The sequence below is a fragment of the Lithobates pipiens genome, unplaced genomic scaffold (assembly GCF_037356315.1).
Source record: "Lithobates pipiens isolate NorthernLeopardFrog02 unplaced genomic scaffold, aLitPip1_a1.2 Scaffold_8, whole genome shotgun sequence".
NCBI lineage: Eukaryota > Metazoa > Chordata > Amphibia > Anura > Ranidae > Lithobates > Lithobates pipiens.
The window spans coordinates 592,138,920-592,165,297 of record NW_027507903.1 but is presented as its reverse complement, the minus strand read 5'-3'; the positions used below and the strand labels follow the sequence as shown (position 1 = coordinate 592,165,297).

The 26,378-nt window shown below is 41.5% G+C and overlaps 1 protein-coding gene across 3 annotated transcripts in view; it reads left to right on the top strand.

The window, feature by feature from the left end:
• Nucleotides 1-26,378, top strand: part of LOC143961241 (complement C3-like) — a 649,911-nt gene that overhangs the window by 603,212 nt on the left and 20,321 nt on the right. For all 3 annotated transcript variants that reach the window (XM_077470478.1, XM_077470476.1, XM_077470477.1), the window contains 3 exons: nucleotides 16,258-16,363; nucleotides 23,426-23,515; nucleotides 26,260-26,343. In XM_077470478.1, coding sequence (XP_077326604.1) covers nucleotides 16,258-16,363; nucleotides 23,426-23,515; nucleotides 26,260-26,343 — 280 coding nt within the window. The remainder of the gene's footprint in view (nucleotides 1-16,257; nucleotides 16,364-23,425; nucleotides 23,516-26,259; nucleotides 26,344-26,378) is intronic.

Here is a 26,378-nt window from a genome sequence, read left to right as displayed (position 1 = left end):
TACCCATTTTATTATTTTTTCCAATTATTTTTATTTTTACCAATTCTTTTGAAACAAAAACTATAATTCCAATGTACCTTAAAAATAACAAAATAATCTTTCCAATTGATATTTCAGTTGACATCCCTAGTACCTTCAGATCTATCATTCTTAACCATAACTTTAGCTACTGGAATAAATTACTAAACATACTCATTAGAAGTAGAAATCTCATTCAAGACATAATTTCTATTTCAATTTAGCAAAGGCCTAGCCATGATTTGTGAACAAACTTTTGAAATACCTGTACCTGTTGTATGCAAAGTTTTCAAACACACTTCTTTGTATACAACAGATTATGTAAATATCTAACAGTGCTAATCTCAAAAGACATCCTGGCACATGCGCAAAGCTTAGCATGGAGGACATTTCCTGTTAGGGCTCCGCACCCCCCGCTGAACCGTCCTCCTTCAGGGATCGTCTCACGATACACCCCAGCACCACCTGGGATAGTATTAACGGGTCATCAAGGCAAAACAAGCCTAACCCCATAAAGGAAGCACTAGCCCAGACCTCCTCCAAAATGGTGGTGAAGGCCCTCGCTAAACAACAAGCAGCGTCACCAGCTAGGCCGGAGCTGGCAGACAGCGGAGAAGAAGACAATGCTGACTTCCACCTTGGTAGCTCCCCTTCTTTGCCTTCCTCAAGTATGTCTCAAAATGACTTCCTTAAATACATGGAGACAATGCTCCAGAGAGCGCTGAAAGCCACATCTGACCAAATTAAAACAGACTGGGACGGGAAATATGCGAAATAGGCCAGCGCACAGCAGACCTTGAAACCAGGGTGGATGACATGGAGCTCACCCTGCTTGAACATGCCCAAGAACAAGCAGCGCTCTGAGAAGAAAATGCCACATTGCCAAGCTGAGAACCTGTCAGAAACTATAAACCAGACCGAGGCAGAATTACAATGAAATCACACTTGTTTGTTAATAAAAAAGAAAAAGGTAAATAGAGTAAGCGTAGTCAAAGCATAGCCAGATTCCAGTAACCGGACCGAGTAGTCAGCCAGGCCAGAATTCAATAGCCAAATCGGGTAATTAGCCAGGCCAGAAGTCAGGGATCCAAGTAGAGGAACAGCAAGCAGGATAAAGAGCCAGAAGGGATGTCAGCAAGCCAGTCTTTAAACAGGAACGCAGGAGATGGTTTCTTGTGATGTGACCAAGGCGAAGGCAATGATGAAGTGAGCTGGACAACTTTAAGTAGGCAGGTCAGACGAGCAGGATCAGGAACAGCTGGGTAACTGTGGAGAGAGATGAGAGCTGGCAGTTAGCCGACAGCTGAGCAGCCAGCTCAGAGAAGAAAGGGCTAAGCCAGCCCTGACAGTACCCCCTTCCTCAATGACCCCTCTTCCTCTGAGGGCCACCAGGCTTGGGGGAAAATGTCCATGGAAATCGCGGAAGAGGGCAGGTGATTGTACGTCCGAGGATGAAACCCAGGAGTGTTCCTCCGGACCGTACCCCTTCCAATGCACCAGGTACTGTATGCGCCCACGGAACATACGAGAGTCAACAATGGATTGTACCTCATACTCCTCATGGTTCTCAACCTGTATAGGGTGAGGATGTGGCACCGAGGTGGTAAATCGGTTGCCCACCAATGGTTTCAATAAGGAGACATGAAAAGCATTTGTGATACACATACTAGGAGGAAGGTCCAAGGCGTAAGCCGTTGGGTTAATCCTGTGAAAGATATGGAAAGGCCCAATAAATAAAGGTGCAAACTTCAGTGAGGGAACACAAAGTCGGAGGTTGCGAGATGACAGCCAGACCCTTTCCCCAACCTGATAGAAAGGCAAAGGCAGGCGTCTGCGGTTAGCATGGAGCCTGTTCCTATCATTAGCATGACACGAAGCCTCCTAGATTTGTACCCAAGTGGAACGAAGACCACAGAGATGCTCCTCTAATGCAGGAATATTCTGTGGAACAAATGAGTCAGGCAACATGGAAGGTTGGAAACCATAATTCACCATAAATGGAGACAATCGGGAGGCAGATTTCAAGGCACTGTTTTGAGCAAACTCTGCCCAGTTGTTATGGTGGTCTGAAATATAGCAATGTAGGAATTGCTCCAAGGACTGATTGGCTCGCTCTGCAGCCCCATTAGACTGGGGGTGATAGGCAGAAGAGAAAGCAAGCTGAATTCTCAACTGTGCACAAAAGACTCACCAGAACCGGGAGACAAACTGACTGCCCCTGTCCGAGACAATCACCTTGGGTAGCCCTTGTAAGCGAAAGATCTCATGAGCAAAAATGGAAGCCAGTTCCTTAGAAGTAGGCAACTTCTTAAGTGGAATACAATGACACATCTTCGAGAACCGGTCAACCACCATAACGATAACCGTGTTGTCTTGGGAGTTGGGCAACTCCACAATGAACTCCATAGACAGGTGGGTCCAGGGCCTCTCTACATTGAGTATGGGTTGTAGGAAAACCACTGGAAGGTGTCGTGGAGTCTTACTCTGAGCACACATGGAACAGGCAGCTACGAAGGCAGTTACATCAGCCTGTAGACTAGGCCACCAGAATTGTTGGGAAATAGCCCAAATGAGTTGATTCTTCCCAGGATGGCCAGCTGCCTTGGGAGAATGGTAAGTCTTGAGCACAGCAGTGCAGAGACTCTCTGGGACAAAGCAGAGGTCACAAAGTTTCTCATGAGTAGCATGGACCTGAGCAGCAAGAATTTTGTCACCCAAAGGAGAAGTAAGACTGGTGCGAACTGTAGCCCGATACGATCAGGAGGAATGGCAGGAACCGTAACCAACTCAGACTTGGAAGTGGAGGAAAATTGTTGTGATAAGGCATCAGCCCTTACATTCTTAGTACCGGGTAAGAATGAGACAATGGGTCAATGAGGATGGCAAATGAGATCAAGCTTTTCAGCTCAGTGGATATATCTCGGGCTGCTATCTCATCTTGATGGAATGCAAGAGACCATTCGAAAAAGCAGCCACAAAGGCCTCATTGTTCCAAGCAACCTCTGCTGCCAGAGTACGGAATTCAATGGCGTAGTCTGCAACAGTTCTCCCACTCTGTTTGATGGACATGAGGCACTTGGCAGCAGAAGCGGAGCGTGCAGGAATGTCAAATACCCTTTTAAAGGAGGCCACAAAGTCAGGGTAACTCAAGACAACAAGTTTTTGCATCTCCCATAGAGGGTTTGCCCAGGCCAAGGCTCTCTCAGAAAGCAAAGATATCACGAAACCTACTTTGCTTCTGTCTGTGGGAAACGCCTGGGGCAGCATCTCAAAGTTGTTCTGCATTAAACTGGATCACCCCCAAATCGATGGGGAAGCAGAGTGGAACCAGACATACTTTGTCTTATATCGGTAATACTCGAGGCGGGTGCCTGCACAGAGATTGGCACAGCAGCAGGGACTGCCTGCAACTCAGTTTGTATCGGAGCAGCCACAGTGGAGGATTCCAGGTGAGCCGTGTGACTCAGGAGCGTTTGTAACTCTATGGCAAACTGATCCATGCGGTGATCTTGCTCATCCAATCTGGAAAAAATATTACTGACAAGTGGATTGACTGTATCTTCTGAATTCATAGCAGTACAAGTACAATTAAATCACACTTGTTTATTAATAAAAAATAAAAAGGTAACTGCTCCCCCACTCTACGGTGCACCAACCCTTCAGTTAGCTTGCTGGCTGTGGAGTCTGTGCACTACCTGGTTGGGGGATACAGACTTGCATTCGCTACTAAATCGTTTGCCCTACATGACAAACACCCAGTCCTTCCTCTTCTCCCTTTCTTCCTCTCCTACTTCCTACTGCTCTTCTGCTTCCCTCTTCTGGTCGGTTGACTCGCATGGTCTCCACACTCTGTAATATTAGCCCTTCTCACTACCATCAATGGCCCACCTAAATATACTCTCCCTCAATGTTAAGGGACCTAATTCCCCTAATAAAAGGGTCAAAGTCTTTCAAACTTTTGCATCCCTGAAGGCCAGCTTTATTGCCCTTCAAGAGACCCACTTCGCGGTCCGATACCCCCCCCAAATTTTATAGCTCGCTACCCACAGGTTTTTACCACCTCTGCTGCAACAAAACAAAGAGGGGTCCTGTTGGCCTTCCACCACACCCTACCATTCACCCCAACATCAGAAAAAAAAAGGACCCAGAAGGTCGCTATATTGTTTTGTTAGGCCTGCTGCACGATATAGAAACCACATCTGTCTCCTACTACGCCCCCAATAATAACCCTTTTTTCTCACATCTCTTACAGGTTATAAAAACACACTGTAAAGGTACATTATTTATGTGTGGTGACTCCAACTTGTTACTTCACCCTCATCTAGATAAGTCTCCTTACTGACCGGAACATTACTCCCACCCAGTTCCGCAAGCAACTCAAACAGGCTTTTCTTATTGACACCTGGAGGGAATGCAACCCCTCAACCACTTAAGCCCCAGACCAATTTGCAGCCAAAGGACCAGGCCCTTTTTTTGTGATTCGGCACTGCATCACTTTAACTGACATTTGTGCGGTCGTGCGACATGTCTCCCAAACAAAATTGGCGTCCATTTTTCCCACAAATATAGATTTCTTTTGGTGGTATTTGATCACCTCTGTGGTTTTTATTTTTTGCGCTATAAACAAAAATAGAGTGACAATTTTTTTTTCTCAGTTTAGGCTGATACTTATTCTTCTACATATTTTTGGTAAAAAAAAATTGCAATTAGCGATTACTGATTGGTTTGCGCAAAAATTATAGTGTTTACAAAATAGGGGATAGTTTTATAGCATTTTTATTCATTTTTTTTACTAGTAATGGCAGCAATCAGCGATTTTTATTGTGACTGTTACATTATGGCAGACACATTGGACATTTTTGACACATTTTTGGGACCATTGTCATTTATACAGCAATCAGTGCTATTTAAATGCACTGATTCCTGTGTAAATGACACTGGCAGTGAAGGAGTTAACCACTAGGGGTTATGTGTGACATGTGTGTTTTTTTTACTGTTGGGGGGCATGGCTTGGCATGTGGCGTCACTGATCGTCTTTCCCTATAACAGGGAACAGACGCTCATGACAGCCACACTAGGAAGCATGGGGAGAGGTTTGTTTACACAGCTGTCTGTTGTCTTCAGCTCTGTGACCCGATCGTGGGACACCAGCGGCGATTGGGTCCACGGGTCCCAGGGCCATGGTCATGGAGCTCAGGACCAGGTCGCGAGTTTGCCACCGATGGTGCGCACGCGACCCATGGCTGGGCACTTAAAGAGCCACGTACAGGTACGTGACTGTGCCATTCTGCCGATGTAAATGTGCAGGAGGCGGTTAAAGAAAAATTACACATTTTATTCATACCCACAAAAGTCCTTTTCAAGAATAGGTCATATACTAATCACAATTGCATCTTCCCCGATTTTACTTCACTCTAGCATATGCCCCATGGTCAGACCACTGTACAGTGATCACCAAAATTTCTTCATTGATTCCCCAGGCTAGGGACAAAACCTGGTGCATGAACGAAGCATACCTAACTAACCAGTCCTACTGCTTTGACATCCAGCTGGCCCTCAAAGAATATCTTCTACACAACTCCACTCCGGAAGTATCCCTGATTCTTCTCTGGGAGGCGCACAAGCCAGTGATTAAGGGTAAATGTATTTCAGTCACCGCACACCTCAAAAGAGAGAAGAAAATAAGACTACAGCAACTGGAATTAGATTTCCATCATCATTTTCTTCAATTTCAGGCCTCCCCTACCGAATCCCACAGACTGACCCTAGAGAAAAATTGAGCTGGACCTCCTTTTGGCAGAGTCTGCAGATAAAACAATACGTAGATCTAACCACACAATATACACAAAAGCTAACAAACCTGACACGTTTCTAGCCTTACACCTCTGTTGACCGAAACGGACCCATAAACTCATTAGACTCAAGCTGGCCAATGACATCCATACAAGTAACCCGATTAGGGTGCTTTCTGAAATTCGTAAAAGACTAACTAAACTTTACGAAGCAAAAACCTTGTTTTCTCTGCACTAAACAGTAACATTATTTCAAAACTTGCCAATACCAAAGTTGTCAGAGGCCAGTCGTGAGTCTATGGAGAGCCCAGTCATGGTTGAGGAAGTCCTTATCGCTATAAAAACACTTAAACCCCACAAACGTCCCAGCCCTTATAATTACTACAGAAAATTACTTTAATGCCCTCCTAAAACAACACTCTTTTGGTCGAGACACATTGACTACTATAATTTCTGATTCCCAAACCTAACACGGATAATACCCGTTGGTCCAATTATAGACCCAAGATTCTAGCGCTGCGCCTCAATCCAATCATAGGTGGGTTAATCTACAAAGATCTAGTGGGCTTTATTCCCAGGTAGCAGGCCTGTGACAACATTTGCAGCATCATCCTACTACAGCATTTAGCCAGATCTCGTAAAATACCTATGCATCTCCTTTCCCTTGATATAAGAAAGGCGTATGCGGTCTCTTGGTCTTATCTATACTATATCCTGAAGCGCTGGGGTTTTGGCCCCCACTTCCTTCAATGTATAAGCGCCCTTTATACCCAACCCCAAGCATACCTAAAATACTCTGGGTTTCGCTCAGAATGTTTCAAAATCCAGAGAAGGACGAGACAAGGCTGCCCCCTATCCCTATTGGTTTTTGCCATCATGATTGAACCCCTTGCAGCCCTGATCAGAGCTTAAACTCCTACAAGAAAATTTGCCTTTCCTATGGTCCACCTCATCTTTACCCTATTTAGGTATAAAATTGATTAGTGACCTGACTCATCTATTCCACACAAATTATCTTCCTATGTTAAATCACTTGTCTTCACTCCTTAAGACCTGGAAACCTCTATGTATCTCATGGCTCGGACGGATTGCAGCTGTGAAAATGTCATTGCTTCCCAAGCTCTTATACCTCTACAGAGTTCTCCCAATCACGATACCTCCTTATTTTCATTGTGGTATACAGAATCGAGTGTTTAAATATATTTTGGGCTCTACGAGACCCAAGGACCCATTTCGCTTCGCAATAAACTTAATGGAGGCTTAGGGGTGCTCAACCGGCCCAAATTGGACTTTACCACGCAAAAGTCGAAACTCCTATATAGGTTAGCTTGGACGACCTTTACCCCCTCATAGTGTCTAATCTGCTATGATTACCTGCCTCAGCACATGGCCCTATTCTAAACCCTATAACGCAACATTCCCTGAAAATTTGGGATAAACTAAGAAGCCCATTCAAACTGATGTCCCCACATTCTCCATTATTCTCTTTCCTGGGCCACCCACTCTTCTACCCAGCCTTCACAGAACCAGCCTCATTCCAAGCCTGGGCCTGATCTGGCCTGAGTCACATATGTGACCTGGTCACTGGTAATGCTATAAAACCATTCCCAGTCCTTCAAACGCAAACACAACTCCCCCACCAGAAGTGTTTTTGTTATATTCAGATCTCTCATTTTGTTCAAACGGTTATAGGCTCAAATTCAGAGCTGGACAAACTTTCTATATTTGAGGGGCTATGCGAATCAGATCCATATGCTCTCCAGGTATCATATCTCGTCTCTACTCCCATCTCACATCCCCCCCTGCCACACTTCCATCGTATGCTCAACAGTGGACCAAAGACCTAACTATAGATTTAGATGCAGAAGATTGGGTGAATATATGGATTAACACCAAAATTTCATCCCAAAATATTGTTGCATTAGAAGCAAACTACAAGGTTCTTATGCGGTGGTATTTGGTCCTGGCTAGGAATGCCAAATTCTTTACAACCTACTCACCAAACTGTTTCCGGGGCTGTGGTGAAAGAGGCACACAAACACATGTATGGTGGACATGCCTGACGGTACAACGCTTTTGGACATCAATATTTCAAATGGCTTCAACTCTGCTTCGAGAGCCCCTTGATCCCGATCCATCCCTTGCCCTACTGAATTACTTATATTCACCACCGGTAACATAACTTAGTGATATATGCCGTTTAGCTAATATTGTGTCCCCCTCACTATGGAGTACCACCTTTTAAGAATCTGCTTGTGTCAAAGGGCCTCAGCCCCTTTTGATAAAGCAAGTAATGATGCCAACATGTTTATGTTTAAGATACCTTAGTTTGTTTATAATATGTAATCCCTCTCACAATATGTCTCGGTTATACTGCCTTACCAAAATGTATTCGGTTTACTGTAATCTTTCTATGCTAAACTGAAACTGCTTGTATCTGAAATCTGATTGTTACCAATAAAAACTTTTGAAAAGAAAAAAAGTTAACAAACCCTATGTTTAAAAAAGAATAAAGTTTTTAAACTAAAACAATAGCAGGTAAATAAGACACCCAACCTTATTCTTGAATCATCTTACCCTATTTAAACTTTATAATACTATTCATACGTTCTACAATACCTGAGTACTTAAGATGATAAAAAACAAAAACTTTACTAGATACCTAAAATTGCATACATGTCCCTCATTACCTGTCCTATAAAATTTTAAAGCATTATCTGATTCCATGTTTTGAAATCCAAACCCAATGGAATATGACATAAGTTCACAACAACTTAGCTTTTGTTAAAAATATATTTTTTTCTAGAATTGCTTCAATTAATTTGTAAAAAAAAAAAACATTAAGGGTCCTTTCACACAGGACAGATCCATGATGATCTCCCCCGTGAACATCCGCTGGCTCAGTGGGGATCGCTCCATTGATCCCCGCTGAGCAGGAAGGAAGATGACAGGTCCATCTTTACACACAGTGCAGGGACGGACCTGTCAGAGCTATTTTAAAATGTCAGAGTGCCGTTCTCCCCTATGGGATATTGGATGACGACGGGCCGCAAAGTCCGTCATCACCTGATCCGATCCTCAGAAGGATGGAAAAGTAGGTTTTTTTCTCCGTCACAGTTTTTCAGATCGGAGAGGGTCGGATGTCAGCGGACATGTCACCACTGACATCCGATGCTCCATAGAGGTCTATCGAGCATCCGTTCAGGTCTGCCTAAAAAACTGACAGGCCAACCTGAACGGATCGTTCGTGTGAAAGAGGCCTTACTAAAAAAAACAATGTCCTTGTATTAAAAAACTAATATAATCAATCTCTTCTTCCTCTATTATTGAGGGATTTTGCAGGTGAAAAAAACAAATATAATAAATCTCTTCTTACTGTGAGTATTGAGGGAGTTGCCAAATCCCTCAATACTTTGTAGTATCAGGTTACCCTTTCCTTTTGGATAGTTCTATAAATAAATAAAACAATATTCAGAAGTTTGATGACAAAGTGTTCTAAAATTTATAAATCAGAACTTCTTTCATTAGCTTAAACAAAAAAATCAGTCAGTCAGATACCTGGATATACAAAAAGAAATAGTTTCATTTAAAAATAACTCTATCTATTATTGTTGAAATCAATTATTTTTACAATAAATGTTATCTCCTTTATCAGAATGTACTGATTCTAACTAAGACAACATTTCATAGTCCCCCTCGTTATCCTGCGACTAAATTAAATCTTGCAAAAGAATAATCTTACCAGATTATTGTATTTTTATTTACACTGACAATTGCTTTAATTTTGTAAAATAACACTAATTTAGGTTGGACTTTCCTAAATATTTTTTTTTCTGAAAGAAACTTGATCATGTTGAAGTAGATTGTTTTTCAGAACCAACCATGCCTCTCATACAGAATGATTGAATGAACCACACATGCTCTGTCACTCTGACTGCTAAACAAACACATGGCAGGCTTAAAGAGGTTGTAAAGGTAAATGTTTTTTCACCTTAATGCATTCTATGCATTAAGGTGAAAAAACATCTGACAGTGCCGGCACCCCCAGCCCCCTGTTTTACTTACCTGACCCCTCAAAAGTCCCGCGCTCGCCCCCGACGTTCTCTTCACCACTCAGCCTGGCCGCTGATTGGCTGGAGTGGATGGATTGAAAAGCAGCGCAGCCATTTGCTTGCGCTGCTGTCAATCACATCCAATGACGTGGCGCGCCGTGGGATACAGCGAGGGGCTATAGCTGCTGGCTGTATCACGGGAGTGCGCCCACAGGTGCTTCTCACCATGCGAGGGAGCTCGCATGAACGTGAGAAGTGCCTGCGGGTGAAGGCAGAGACAGCCGCTGAGGGACCCCAGAAGAGCATGTTTAGGGCCACTCTGTGCAAAACGAGCTGCACAGTGGAGGTAAGTATAACATGTTTGTTATTTTTTTAAAATAAAAAAAATACCTTTACAATCCCTTTAAGTTCAGCTTTCAGAGCGTCCACTAAAAATTGAAAAAGTGACTTATTCATGATTAATTTACACAACTGTGGCTCTATCACACTGCATCAATTTAATCACCATGTATTTATATACCACTCCAACTGACCTTCTTTTTTAACATCTAATTGCCACTAGACAATAGACATGTGCATTAGTTTTCGTCCGAATGCATTTTCGTCCAAATTTCGATAACGAAAGCGCAAAACCCAAAAACTTAAAGCTCCGACATAAATAAATGCTTTATTTTCGTTTTCGTTGTTACAACAGTTCGATATAGAATAGGAGATTCTACGTTACTCTGACAATAACAATCTGTGTCTATTGAACCTGTGGTCGAATGTGCCTCACCTTACCTCTATTAGTTCAAGATTATATAAAGAAAAGATTCAACAAAGAGAAAATTTTCGACATAGAGAGAAAAGATTTGACAGAGAGAAAAGATTCTGGAATTGGGTGGGGGCAGTAAAATAGCTAGAACTAAGTACACAGTACAGCCAACTTACTTTCACTTATGATTGCTAGCAGAGAGAGACACAGACACTGAATCATTTCAGAAGACAGTCAATCTTAGCTGGTCCATTTGAATTGTCACTTGTCAGAGAACCAGAATTATTATTAAAGGGGTTGTAAAGGTTCATTTTTTTATTTTCTAAATAGGTTCCTATAAGCTAGTGCATTGTTGGTTCACTTACCTTTTCCTTCGATTTCCCTTATAAATGTTTTTTTTCTTTGTTTTCTTTGTCTGAATTTCTCACTTCCTGTTCCTCCTCAGTAAGCTGTTCTGGCTGACTAACCACCGCTCGGATTATGGTGAGAAGTTTACTGAGGAGAAACAGGAAGTGAGATATTCAGACAAAGAAAAAAAACATTTAGAAGGGAAATCGAAGGAAAAGGTAAGTGAACCAACAATGCACTAGCTTAGAGGAACCTATGTAGAAAATAAAAAACGAACCTTTACAACCCCTTTAAGCATAAGCACAGCAGCAGAACAATAGTGAAGCAAGCTACAGTTCAACTTGGCTTTTTCCTAATAATCTGCTACTATTGTGTTAGTGTGAGAACCTTATAGTGATACTAGTGCTGCTGCTAGTGTTGTTGTGATAGCCTCAGAGGCTGCCTGTGTTGTGGGGGGGATTTATTATTATAGAATCTTGTTACCTGTCTGATCAGTGATCGCTATCACCAGTCCACCAGTTTCTGTTTGAACGAGTATATAATATATATATATACAGAAACACTTGTAGATGGCCCAGGAACGTCCTCCAATGCCTCCATGTTGGTCTCACAATGGGTTGCCACCATATTCATTATTATCTCAAATCTCAATGAACTCACAAGAAAAGTTATTAAGGCCCAAAAAATCTTATTTGTAAAACATTTACTTTAGTAAGTAATAATACCTTTTAAATGTATATTTTCTCATCCATGAACCCTCTTCCAGGTATCTGAAAGATATACCGTATATACTCGAGTATAGGCCGACCCGAATATAAGCCGAGGCCCCCAATTTACCCCCAAAAAAACTGGCAAACTTATTGACTCGTGTATAAGCCGAGGGTGAGACATGCCTGTCCATCCCTGTGTGTGTGTCCGTCCATCCCTGTGTGTGTGTCCGTCCATCCCTGTGTGTCCGTCCATCCCTGTGTGTCCGTCCATCCCTGTGTGTCCGTCCATCCCTGTGTGTCCGTCCATCCATCCCTGTGTGTGTGTGTCTCCATCCATCCATCCATCCATCCCTGTGTGTGTGTGTGTCTCCATCCATCCATCCATCCATCCCTGTGTGTGTGTGTCTCCATCCATCCATCCCTGTGTGTGTGTGTCTCCATCCATCCATCCATCCATCCCTGTGTGTGTGTGTCTCCATCCATCCATCCATCCCTGTGTGTGTGTGTCTCCATCCATCCATCCATCCCTGTGTGTGTGTGTATCCATCCATCCATCCATCCCTGTGTGTGTGTGTGTGTCTCCATCCATCCATCCATCCGTGTGTGTGTGTCTCCATCTGTGTGTGTGTGTGTGTGTGTGTGTGTGTGTGTGTGTGTGTGTGTGTGTGTCCAGCCTACCTGTGTCCCGAGCCTTTGTCCCGAGCCTCCGTCCCGTGTCGTGCCTTGCCTTCGTCCCGTCCCGTCCCGTCCCGTCCTGTCCTGTCCCGTGCCGTGCGTTGCCTTGCCTCCGTCCCGTGCCCTCTTCGTCGGCGGCCATTGTAAAATTCAAAAGCCGCGCCTCCTCCTTCGCCTGTGATAGGCGGAACACTGAATTTCCCAGCAGCCTGTGTTCCGCCTATCACGGACGTCGTATCATCCTCGTCCGTAGTACGAGGATGAGCGGATGCCCGTGATAGGCGGAACACAGGCTGCTGGGAAATTCAGTGTTCCGCCTATCACAGGCGAAGGCGGAGCCGGAGGCGCGGCTTTTGAATCAGAATGGCCGCTGTCTGTCTGCTCGACACGCTGATCGAGCGGGCAGACAGCGATGACTCGAGTATAAGCCGAGGGGGGCACTTTCAGCCTCAAAAAAGAGGCTGAAAATCTCGGCTTATACTCGAGTATATACGGTAACACAAAAATTTGTTGTGCTCTGTCCACAGAAGTGAAAACTGTCATGGCAAGTCTGTGTAACTTGATCTGCATTTCTCTGTAATGCACTCCTTACATGTAACATACTTTTTAGAGAATGATCTGTTACTGTCAGTCTTAGCTACCATGCTTTTTATACCCTTCACAGTCATGTTTCTCGTTTTTATGATGTTTAACCTTTTTACCACTTTTTAAACATATTTTGTTTGTACATCATGTTATATAACTTTCCGGATTATAGTAATGAAAAAAAAATTGTTTAGAAGACAATCTCGTGAAACTCACAAGTTGGGTCCTACTCAAAAACTGTGATTGGCCATTTCCTCCCCCAACCAAAGTCCTTACTTTTACCAGAAATATTAATTTACAAAAACTTTTAACAATTTTTTTTTACAATTTTTTACATTGAACAAAATGTCATATTTTTATATTTTCGCTAGGTTGCCTTAAGTAAATTAGAACAATCTACTACTTTTAATTCAATAACCAAATCCAAGTTTGGAATTATTTGTGAAAATTGCTCAATCCTTAACTTATTATTTCCTGCAACCAAATTTGTAGAATTTTTGTAAAACACTAAACATCATGTTGTTTTCCATTATTTCAATTTCATACAGTGCTTTCCACAATCTTAATCAATATTTTTTTCTCTGAAAACTTTGTTCTGTCCCCATTTATGTGTTTTAGAATGACCATGTGTAACAACATACATTTTCTGTTGTTCAGGGCTTAAATATTCATAAACATTTACATGCAGCATTAAACTTAGTTTGCTTATTAAATAACTTCTTTACACTCTGGCATTAATTAATTTCCTTACTACTGCATGTATTCCTGTATTTCATATATATATATATATATATATATATATATATATATATATATATATATATATATATAATGTATCAATTTCCCGACAGAGACTTACTTCTGAGCCTTGAGATGTTAACCATCCCATGTTACCCTTTTATATAAGCAAACACACTCACCCCTTGTTAGTATGATAGTCCTGTGTGCACTTAAAAAGAGATGAATAATGTCCTTTAACTTTGTCTGTTGTTCGTTGCCTTTTCTTTTGTTAGTTGCTTTTTCTTGGAAGAATATTGTCCGTGTCTTTTTTCCTTTGAAGAATAATTTTCTTGTAGCTTTTGCCTTGTTCCTTGAATTGTTTGCTGTAGTGTTTGCCTAATGATATTTCTTTGCCTTTGTCCTTGGACCTTCCATCTTCAAACATCAAAATCCGACTTTCATATTAGCTCACTCAAAAAGTATTGGCTGTTTTACCTACAATGGTGGCTTTTTTCAAATAACGTGAAGTTTTAGTTCCTGTTTTAAACACTTTTTTCTTCTTGGGCAACAACCCAATATTTTCCTATGTGAGACTTTCTCACCTTCTTAGGAACTAACCTTGGCAGAAATCCTCACGTATGTATCAACATTATGTTTTCACAAGGTCCTGGATTTCAAAAAAATAACTTGAAGCATACCGTCCAATTGGACTTATCTATCAACTTCGTAGGCTGGGTCTTTTTTTATTTTTCTTTGTACAAAGTTACAAACTTTGGCTAGAGGTAAGAAAACAGACAGAGAAAAACTTACCCTCAACTTTTACTGGACTGTTGTCCACATCTGATGCAAACGCCTCCTTCTATGGTTCTGAACCATATTTTTGTTTGAGACTTGAATATATTTTCAAAACTGCGCTAATCTCTCCCCCCTCAGCAAGGATCAAGATTTCCATACAAATAGAGATATGACGGCAGTGACTGTCTCACCAATGAAAAATGTAGTAAAATAAACATATTCTACTATTATTCTGAAATTATGCTGATATTGTAATATTCTTGTATCCCCAGGCGTTTCTGGATGAATAGCAAAGTCTTTGTGTAATAAATATGTCAGTTTCCTCTCTCAGAGGGTGTGTAGAGAAGTGTATCTGTCTTTATCCAAGGCCACATTTCCAACTTAATTTTAGGAATTTGTTTCTTAGTAGAAATTGAAGAATCCTTTGTTCTTACAATACTTCCAGAAAGGTTGTTTATTCTTCAGAAAGATAAGCAAAGAATTACAATAATGGCATCTGGTAACATATGGTATGGTGATGGCTTCGGAAGGAGGAAGGGATATCAGATGTTACATTCTCCAAAGTGTAGGGTCCTTCTCTCTCTTCCCACCTTCCTTCCTCCCTACCATACAATACTCATCCATTCTTATACTGTTTCATAATGTTATGTCAGAATTTTTTTAGTAACACCCATATTTGCATATATGCTTTATATGGTTTCAGTCTAAAGATAAGTAGCATAACTCCACCCATTGTCCTGACATGGTAACTCAAAATAGAGGTATCTATACAGGAAAACCACTCCTCTCTGTACTCTGTCCCTTTTATGTTCTGTGATCTTCAGAAACAAAATTACATTATAACATTCATGTGTATCATATATTTTTCAGAAACTTTTATCACTTAAAATATTAATTAACTCAAAATCTTCTAACCATACTGAAGGCAAAAAGCTGCTTCAGTTTCAGGAATGCCCCTAATTTATAGATTGTTCCTTCAGGATCTGTCCTCAATGTCTGTCAATTATGCCTTAACCTATTCCATTTCATCATCCTTTCCTTTATTCACAGCTACAAGATCATTAATGGTGTTAGCAAATTCCCCCAATTTTTGTTTCAATGTGCTCTACTGCGGGTTCAACAGCCTGAAACTCTATACTAAATGTATGCATATAGAATATAAGATCTGCATGAAGGGATCTATTTGTGATATGAGCATGTCCTTAAGGACTGTGTCAATTACTGGCTTGTTGTTAGTAGGGAATTCAATAGATTCAGGCAGTTACTTTGTGTCCTCCTCAGAGTCAGTGTTATGAATGTTAGGGCTCACCTCAATTTCTGTGTCTACTCACAGTTCTCAGAAACCTTCTCAGCATAGCACCCACCTGGCAGTCGAGGCAGCTTCTCCTTTTACCTGTCTCTGGTCAAGTAATATGTCCCATGACAAGGGGAGATGGAAAGAAGGGCAGTTCTCCCTCACTCCTTAGCGGATGCTCATACTGGGAAGAAAGTCTGTTCTCAGTGGCCCCTCCTCACTGATCTCTCAAATTTTTATTGGAGGAGAATCCTCCCTCAAGCAGCTATCGCACACCCAGCTCTGCAAGACACTGCCATCACGTCTGTCAATCAGGCAGCCAGAGAATAGAGTGCTGGCAAGTTCCCAGCACCACCCTCGCCACACATAAAAAAAACATGCTCTGGGCAGCTCAGCAGCTGCCCCCCCTGCCCCCCTTATCCTGGTCCTGGGTGTGATGGTCAAGTGTCTACAAACTTTCAGCCATATTGTATTTTCTGGATAGCCATTAATTTGCCTTTTGTTCTATAAACAGATTTTACATGAAGAGGACCTGTGTCTAAAGTTCAAGCTTCACCAGTATTTTGAAGTAGGTTACATTCAGCCTGCATCGGTCACCGTGTACGAATATTATGCAAAAGGTAAGATATTGCCATCCCTTACTGGTGTGACCTGCCTTGCTAAATGTCTTTGTAAAGAGCATAGAATGTCACTCTCGATCTTTTATTTGACTAGAACTGAGTGTTCGAACACACTATGTTTGAGATAAAAACCAAGACAGGTCCATTCATGACCAACCTGCCAGACCAGTTTGTCCTTTTTGTTTTATCGATTAACATGTCTACCTAGTACACTTGGCATAGTAGCGCAAATGGATAATTTTATTTGGGCATTGTTTTATCACTTTATATTTTCATTGTTGTATTTTTACCAGTAGTATTTTTGTTTTAAAGCTAAGGTAAAGATTTAGGGGTTAAGTTGCCCTTAAGAATTCATTTGATTTGAGGTTTGGTGCAGGAATTAACATAAACATTTCAAAGCACAAAATTGTGTTTTGTTGGTGAACTTTACAATAATCCTGAGAGTTAAAGCCCCATACACACTATGAGTTTTTCTGCTGAGTTTTTCCTTCAGATTTAGCCATGTAGTGCAAGGACCTGTCTGATTGCATACAAATTGAAACTCCTAAGGTTTGACCTCATATTATATGGTTTTGGTAAATCTGAAGGAAAAACTCAGCAGAAAAACTGATAGTGTGTTTGGGGCTTTATTGTTCCTTTTTACCCCCAAATAGTAAAAAAAAGTGACATTACACAACTAAGGATTAAATAAATAAATACATAAATACATTTAAAAAAATACACAAATATAAAGAACTATAAATGAAATCAACTAAACTACACTGAATACAGCAAACAATATATGAATAAAGGAAAAGGGTATTTTTTTCCTCTAAAGCAAGTTTTGCCATTCAGTGAGCAAAGCTGCAAGTTTCCACCGTATTGAAATTTCACACAGTGTCAGTAGTCATTTTGCATTCATTGTAATATGACTTAGTTTACACTTGCTTCAAAACAAGGCTCTGGACACGCTTTGTTAAATTTCGCTGAACGTCAGTCAAAACTCCATGTCACTAAATAAAATTATTAGCTTATAGTCCTGTTTACACCTTGCGCTTGTTTGCTTTTCTTCGATTTTGCTTCAAAAATTATACCCCATGTCGCTTTAGTGGTGCTTTTAAGTGTCTTCAAAGCCTCTATAGATCTGTAAGACAAAGCTTGCTTGAAATTCGCTTGAAGTACCTGTGGGTTTTGTGAGGCTTTATTTCAGCTTTAGCTTCGCTTTGTGTTGGAGAAATTGCAGGTATGAGATATCCACACATAAAGGTCACCTGTCAAGCTTCAACAGAGCTTCAATAGACCATTATGGAAGCATCACTGATGCTTCACCGAAGCATCACCAAAGCTTCATCGAAGCAACATCGAAGCATCAAAAACACACCATAGAGGCATGTTGAAGTGGTAAGCGCTTTAATGTGTGTTGAAGCCAAAGCAAGTGTAAATGAGCTCTTAGTCTTCTGGAGATGACGCATTCACTTGTTGTCCATAGCTGCAGCTTCATACAGGTCATAGAAAGGGAACGTTGTCACCTGATTCCTTGAAAATCCAACTTCCAGGAATCTAGAGTTTTCAGAGTTTAGTTCTTACTCTTCTTTAAAAAATATCCTAAAGTTAAAGGTTTACATACACAGAGGGGTTTAGCATAGTAAGCATGTGAAAAGACACCTTAAGTTGCATTTGATGGGAGCATATTACGTTATACCCTAAATAAAATGGAGGCATTTACGCTGGCCACTGGCACCCCCAACCACCCACCTGGTGCCGCCCCTGGATAATGCTAATGCACATAGGGTGATTAGGGTGTGTCCAGGCACATCCGGCACAACCTGTGTGCACACCTATGGTGAGGTAGCTAATCATCTAAATGATTAATAAAGTGAGATCAAATAAAGTGAGAATATAATGCACTCCAATTAACCAATCTTTCTTCCCTTGTGCCATAGTGATCCTTCCTTCCTGCCTTCCATGTGCCCTAGTGATCCTTCCTGCCTTCCATGTGCCATAGTGATCCTGCCTGCTTTTAATGTACCACAATGATCCTTTCTGCCTTCCATGTGCCATAGTGATCCTTCCTGCCTTTCATGTACCATAGTGATCCTTTCCACCTTCCATGTACCATAATGATCCTTTGTGCCTTCTGTGTGATCTAGTGATCCTTCCTTTCTGCCTCCCATGTACCATAGTGATCCTTCCTGCCTTCCATTTGCCATAGTGATCCTTCCTGCCTTGTGTCATAGTGATCTTTCCTTTCTGCCTTCCTTGTGTCATAGTGATCTTTCCTTCCTGCCTTCCATGTGCCATAGTGATTCTTCTTGCCTTCTATGTGTCATAGTGATCCTTCCTTTCTGCCTTCCTTGTGTCATAGTGATCTTTCTTTCCTGCTTTCCATGTGCTACAGTGATCCTTCCTGCCTTCCATATGCCATAGTGATCATTCCTGCCTTTCATGTGCCATAGTGATCCATCCTTCCTTCCTGCCTTCCATGTGCCATATGGATCTGCCCTTCCTGCCTTCTATGTACTATAGTGATCCTCTGTGCCTTCCATGTGCCTGCGACCCTTCCTGTCTTCCATGTGCCATAGTGGTCCTTTCCTGCCTTCCTTTTGCCATAGTGATCCTTCCTGTTTTCCATGTGCCATAGTGATCCTTCCTGCCTTCCATTTGTCACAGTGATCCTTCTTTCCCACCTTCCATGTGCCATAGTGGTCCTTCCTTCCTGCCTTTCATTTGCCATAGTGATCCTCCCTTCCTGCCTTTCATTTGCCATAGTGATCCTCCTTTCCTGCCTTCCATGTGCCATAGTGATCCTTCCTGCCTCCCATGTGCCATAGTGATCCTTCCTTCCTGCCTTCCATGTGACATAATGATCCTTCCATCCTGCCTTCCATGTGCCATATGGATTCTTCTTGCCTTCCATGTAACAAAGTGATAATTCCTGCCTTCCATGTGCCATAGTGATCCTTCCTTTCTGCCTTCCATATGCCATACTGATCCATCCTTCCTGTCTTCCATGTGCCATAGTGATCCTTCTTCCCTGCCTTCCTTGTGCCATAGTGGTCCTTCCTGTCTTCTATTTGTCATAGTGATCCTTCTTTCCTGCCTTCCATGTGCCATAGTGATCCTTCCTGCCTTCCATGTGCCATAGTGACCCTTCCTTCCTGCCTTCCATGTAACATAATGCTCCTTCTTTCCTGCCTTCTATGTGCCATAGTGATTCTTCTTGCCTTTCATGTACCAGTGTGATCATTCCTGCCTTTCATGTGCCATAGTGATCCTCTGTACCTTCCATGTGCCTGTGATCCTTCCTGTCTTCCATGTGCCATAGTGATCTTTCTTTCCTGCCTTCCTTGTGCCATAGCAATCCTTCCTGTTTTCTATGTGCCATAGTGATGCTTCTTTTCTGCCAAACATGCCATAGTGGTCCTTCCTTCCTTACATGTACCGTAGTGATCCTTTCTGCCTTCCATGCGTCATTGTGATCCTTCCTGCTTTCCATATACTATAGTGATCCTTCTTGCCTTCCATGTGCCATAGTGATCTTTCCTTCCTGCCTTCCATGTGTCATAGTGATCCTTACTGAATTCCATATATCATAGTGATCCTTCCTTCATGCCTTCCATGTACCATAGTGATCCTTCCTGACTTCCATGTACCATAGTGATCCTTTGTGCCTTCCATGTGCCATAGTGTCTTCCATGTGCCATAGTGATCCTTCCTGACTTCCATGTATCATAGTGATCCTTCCTGACTTTCATGTATCATAGTGATCCTTCCTGACTTTCATGTATCATAGTGATCCTTCCTGACTTTCATGTACCATAGTGGTCCTTCCTGACTTCCATGCGCCATAGTGATCCTTCCTGACTTCCATGTGCCATAGGGATCCTTCCTGTCTTTCATGTGCTATAGTGATCCTTATTTCCTGCCATTATTGTGCCATAGTCATCTTTTCTGCCTAACATGTGCCATAGTGATCCCTCCTTCCTGCCTTCCGTGTACCTTAGTGATCCTTTCTGCCTTCCATGTGTCATAGGGATCCTTCCTGCCTTCAATGTGTCATAGGGATCCTTCCTGCCTTCCATATATCATAGTGATCCTTCTTGCCTTCCATATGCCATAGTGGTCCTTCCTTGCTGCCTTCCATGGGCCATATGGATCCTTCCTGCCTTCCATGTGTCATAGTGATCCTTTTTGCCTTCCATATACCATAGTGATCCTTCCTTTCTGATTTCCATGTGCCATAGTGATCCTTCCTTCCTTCTTTCCATGTGCCATAATGATGCTTCCTTCCTGATTTCCATGTGCCATAGTGATCCTTCCTTACTGGCTTCCATGTGTCATAGTGATTCTTCCTGTCTTCAATGCACCATAGTGATCCTTTCTTCCTGCCTTCCATATACCATAGTGATCATTCTTTTCCATATAAAAGTGATTCTTCCCTCTTATTCCGTGTGTTTAAATGCAGCCCTTGTGAGACCCATGTGGGTGGAAATATTTAATGGCAGCATGTTTGCGACCACCAATCCACATGGCACTGCAGTAGTATGCTGTTTGGTGTAGTACAATTTGAAAAAGTAGTGCTTTGCAGACTGTCCCCTTGAGTGGGTCACGCTTGGAGAGCAGTAGTGCCCACCAATGTGCCAGGGGAAAGAACTCCTGCCACAGCCACAAAGCAAAGCATTTCAGCTGCAGCATATGTACACCCCCAGCTGCTGTCTCTGCAGCTAAAAAGGAGCACTTGGTGAGGTAGTAAAACCCTGTGGTTGAGACACAGTTTTACCACTCCTACAACCACCAATGTGAATGAGCTCTACGTGTTATGTTGCATATTTCTGATATTTGAGATAAGATTTCCTTCTGATGTTCATTTGTTCAAGCAATGCTACAATGTATAGAGCAACTAGGCTCACTTTCTGTTTAATCATCCCTCTTAAAGCCACTCCCATCGTTAGATGCAACCTAACCATGACCATCATTTACCACTGTGTGCTACATCTACTTTTTTTTGGGCTCCATCCCAGGGTCCTCAGGTCCTTCATAATTCTCTATTTTAAGCTCTTTGTCTAATATATATATATATATATATATATATATATATATATATATATATACAAAACCAGATGTATTGGAAGTATTTTCTAAATCATTGTGTTGAGGTTTATATGTGTCTCCAAGACTCCAGATTGTGGCACAGCAATCAAATCTTTCATAGGTACAAGGAAGCCCAGGTTTTGTTTAACTATGACCCTAAGCCCCTCCTACTATGGTGTTTGGCCACACTCACTTTTTTTGCGTAGTGTGCCACAAATCAATATCTACCCCAACTCTCCCTCAAATTCAAGTTCCAAAGTTGAGAGGTATGCTATATGACCTATATGGGGCAGACATTAATGTGAATGTGCATGTTAGCTGGTGGCGGAGCACAGTGATACATCTAAATTGAAAAATCATGGGTTTGAATGTGAAGCCTTATGCCCTGTGGAATATTGACTATTTATTCACTTTTGGAATTACTTCATGAAGTATTTTGGTGAACTGTTGATTTTGTCTTATTTTCCCTTATTTTCCCTTATTTGCCCTTACTTTCACTCAATAGCTCTATCTTGCAGGGGAGAGGGGTGTTTATTGAAGATTTTCTTTTGCTTTAAATTACTTTTTTTTATAAGTGGTTATTTTGATCTAACTTTATTAATTATTTGGATGAATATTTACATTGATATTCTACTTTATCACGTTTTATCTGTATATGCAGTATTATACATACCTTTTTGGGTTGTTTGCACAATTTCATTTGGATACATGTGTTAGGAGGGCTGGATGTTATTTAATGAAAAAAAAAATGGTGAGCAGTGCAGCATTATTTTTTATCTCAATACAGAAAAAAAAATAGTGTTTTTCTATGCACTTGAAGGATAATCTAGTATTCGTCAACATCTCTTATTTTACACAATAAATGCAAAGAGTATTTTGAGCCAACAGTGGTATCAGAAACATGTACTTTTAATTATATTATATTACAATTAAATGCTATTTTCAAAAAGAGGGTTTGTTTCTTTTAAGTGGATCTGAACCTAAAAGTGATTATCTACTGTACCTACAGGTAAGTCTTAATATAGGCTTACCTGTAAGTACAAGTAAAGCAAGAGGGACTTTACTACCTTTTAAATTGGAACAGTTAGAAATATGAATTTTGCCTGAGTGGTGCCCTGAAAAATGTATGGTTTGCCTTGAATTTGTCCTAAAATATAGAAGTCCTTTCTGTGCCTAGGCCCTCCTGTACCTATAGCCTAAGGTCCCATTCACACATGAACTTCCCAGAATGTGTGAAAAACAGGTGCCCCACTTGCAATGCCATTCATTTTTAATGCAACCCCAAATGCGAAAACATACCAGATGTGTGGTACAAACCCAACCAAACACTGCACCCTAAAAAGGTGTAGGAGCTTCTTTGGTGCGTTTATGTCCCATTGTGACAAGTGAATAAGCTTCCCTATGCTGTTGTGTGAAAAACACGCAAAAAATGTACAGCATGACACACAGATGTGAATGGGCCTAATAGCTGTATATCTGTAGTGTGAGACTACCTACAGCACTGCTGCCACTGACTGCTAGTCTCAGGAAATTGTAAGTACTGTTGGGCTTCTCAAAATTCTCCTTTCTGGAGAGGGACCTGTACCTTAGGACCTTTTTAGTGCAATGATCTCCAAGCTTCTGCTTCATTAATTCTAAGGATCTTTGATTTCGGAGCCTCTCATTTTGCTCTTTGATTACTACCCACCATCATCATAAGGTCCATAACGATTCAATTTAAATAAAACTATTTCATAAATACTATACCCAGCTAATGTTAGTCCTCCCAAGGAGCAGATATACCACAAGGCACATGCATACATATACAATACAGTATATTCTTGTAAGTCTATCTTACAAGTGTAATCCAGCAGACCTCAAACCTGGGAATCCTTCACCTGCACATCACCTGCCATCTCACAATGCAATGTTGATGACTTAGTGGCCCACAGAAAGGTGTTACCTGACTCCATCTATTAAATGCTGACACAATTTATGGACTTCAATTTATAGAGAACCGCTGCACTAAATTTTACCACGTGGAAGAAGACAGCAAACTTCTGGGTAGGATCTGTGTTGGAGATGTGTGCCGCTGTTCTGAAGGTAAAATTTGATGAAAATAGTTTTTGGAATAATTACAAAGAGTAATTTCTATGTACATTTGTTGTTAACAGTGACTAGAGTAAAATTTCTTTTAATATGCAAAAAAAGTGAAGCTCTTTTATGGCAGTTTCAAATGTAGTCCATGTTGTCCATAACTCTATAAGCCCCTAGGCTTAGTTTATACTTGCAGATGAGGCAGTAAAAACATGTGGTTTTGCTGTGATTTTACTGCCCCAACTGCTTCCCCCTAACCCGCGAAGACAAACGTACAGGAGCATACACATGCTGCGACCGTGATACATTGCATTTGCATACCTGCTCTTATGCTCAATTTAATGGGGCCATGCTGCGGTGTGGTAGTGTTGGCTTTTAGTAGTTAAAACAAATGGCAAGGAGGCCACACAATGCCTCCTCATCAGCTGTCAAAATCCTCTAAAAAGTGATTTATAGTGCATCGCTGCTCAGAGGGTCAACCAAGTGTAAATGAGCCCTTCAAAGACCATTTCATCCAGAAATTACGCATATTTTAGTTTTAGATAAACAAAGTGCAACACTTTACATATAATAAGCATTCATAATAGTAGTAGATAAACAAAGTGGAGCACTATACATATAATAAGTGCACAAATCAATAAACTGTACAAAAAATTGTGTAAATCTAAAAAGTCCATAGAGAGAAAGTCCCCTAGGAAAATCCGTGTTGAATAGAGAGATCCAGAAAACACAACCGTGACACCCACAGCAAGTTCACACTGGAGGCTTACCATAGAACCAGCAACCACCCTTATGATATCAGATAACACATTAAAAGTTTCAAGACCCTCAAGGTGCTGCCAAATGCAAAAATTACAGTATGATATAGATGTATATTTGTTCCAAAAATGAACCATTAAAAAAGGTGATTGGATGGGGAGGAGGGAATAGGGTCGGAGCTCACAGTAAATACAATATTTATAACTAAAGAATAAAAAACCTGATCATACTCGACCAACCCAGACAGTAAAATATTGTGTAAGTCCACTCAATAGGCACATGTGTTAAAAAGTATTTATTTATATCAAAACATTATTTGGAAAAACAGCAATATAAAATCATCACTCAAACCTAAAGCAATCATGCTAATAAAATACAAAGTCCACCGCTATATGGCAGATTAATAAGACCACAAAAAATGAAGATATATGGAATGGTGAAATTAGACTCTCAATGGGAAATGCATGTGTGTCCTTTTGTCATGGCCAAAATAGTGGATATTGGGTGAATGGCAGAGTTAAGGATACCACGAGTTGGAACACTCCACAGTGATGTCCTTATCTCTGATAGGATTCAAGGAAAATCCCGCAGTTCATATTAGGAATGCCTGTAGACAGTATGGAAAAATATTCTGGTAAGGTAACTGAAGAGATAAACTAGCAACAGTGGTCCAGAGGAGGTGCGGTAACCGGGGTTGGTATAGATGAAATAATCAACTGTGATCACTTGATCAACTGCAAAGTATATGCCAAGTCCTCCGTAGCCTCCCTCTCACTGTACTGTAAATTTTCTAATACAGGGATATGCAGTTAGCAGACCTCCAGCTGTTGCAGAACTACAACTCCCATGAGGCATAGCAAGACTCTGACAGCCACAAGCATGACACCCAGAGGCAGAGGCATGATTGGACTTGTAGTTTTGCAACAGCTGGAGATCAGCTAATTGCAGATCCCTGCTCTAATAGATGGATATATCCAACTCAGGCTACCATTCCCGGCCGGCCAAGGCCAATTTTAAGCCAAGTGGAAGTAAGGCAAAATAAATGAGACAGTTTCATATTCAAATGAATGTAGGTATACTTATCGGATCTATAAGGTACCAGTATCCTTCAGTGGAGTGAGATAGCCCTGTCCCATTAAAGCCACCATTCCATCAAAGATGTTGGTAATGTCAAGTGGTCAGCATCCATCCAAAGGTGGACCAGGAGGTAGCCTGACCAGTTTCTCCAGTCTCCACCGGCTGCTTCAGGGGCTCGTTCCAATGCGGTCCCACCAAGACAAGGCTCTGTGCAGTGGTTGTGTACTCCTCCTCTTCTGAGGTCCCTCACTGGAGCTCCGGTAAGGCATAGAATGCATGCAGGTAAAATACCTTGAGTCTTTAGAACCAATTTAAAGTGGTTGTATACCTCGCTTTCACATTTTTACCTACAGATAAAATTAATATCTCCTAAACCTGTAAGGTTTAGGAGATATTTACCTTGCATGTAGCGCATGCACTCTGAAGGTCCGGCAGAAAGAACACTCCAGCTGGCATGCACGGGAGTGACGTCATCACGGTTCCTGCCACTCACTGCGCCAGAGCTGCGCAACCGGAAGAAACGCAGAGGGAATATTCCACTCCCTCAGCGGTGGCCAGGAGGCAATGCCGGCGCTTCGTTATAAGGTAAGTATTTCATAATGAGCTAGAATGCAGTGCATACCAGCTCATCAAGCCTTTGCTTTACAGATTTTTTTTGGGCGGGGGGGGGTTTGTGGGTATACAACCGCTTTAAGTCATTTTTAAGCTGGGGAGATTTCCTCTTGCTTCCTGTTTGGAAGGTACCCATCAGGGGTACGGGAAGAAATAAAAACTTGGCAGAGGTTTCCATTCTATTGAAAAGGATTGTGTTTAAAAATGAATATTGCAATTGTGTTTAAAAATGAATATTCAGTATAACTATTACAGTATTTTTAATGTAATAAAATATTGTGCTGTGGCTTTTCATTTTGTAGGAAATTGCTTTATGCAGCAGCAGATAGCTAAAGTGGATTCCGCGGGACGATATTTGAAGGCATGTGACTTTTCTGTGGACTATGGTCAGTGTTCTTTAATATATGATCAAACCATTCAA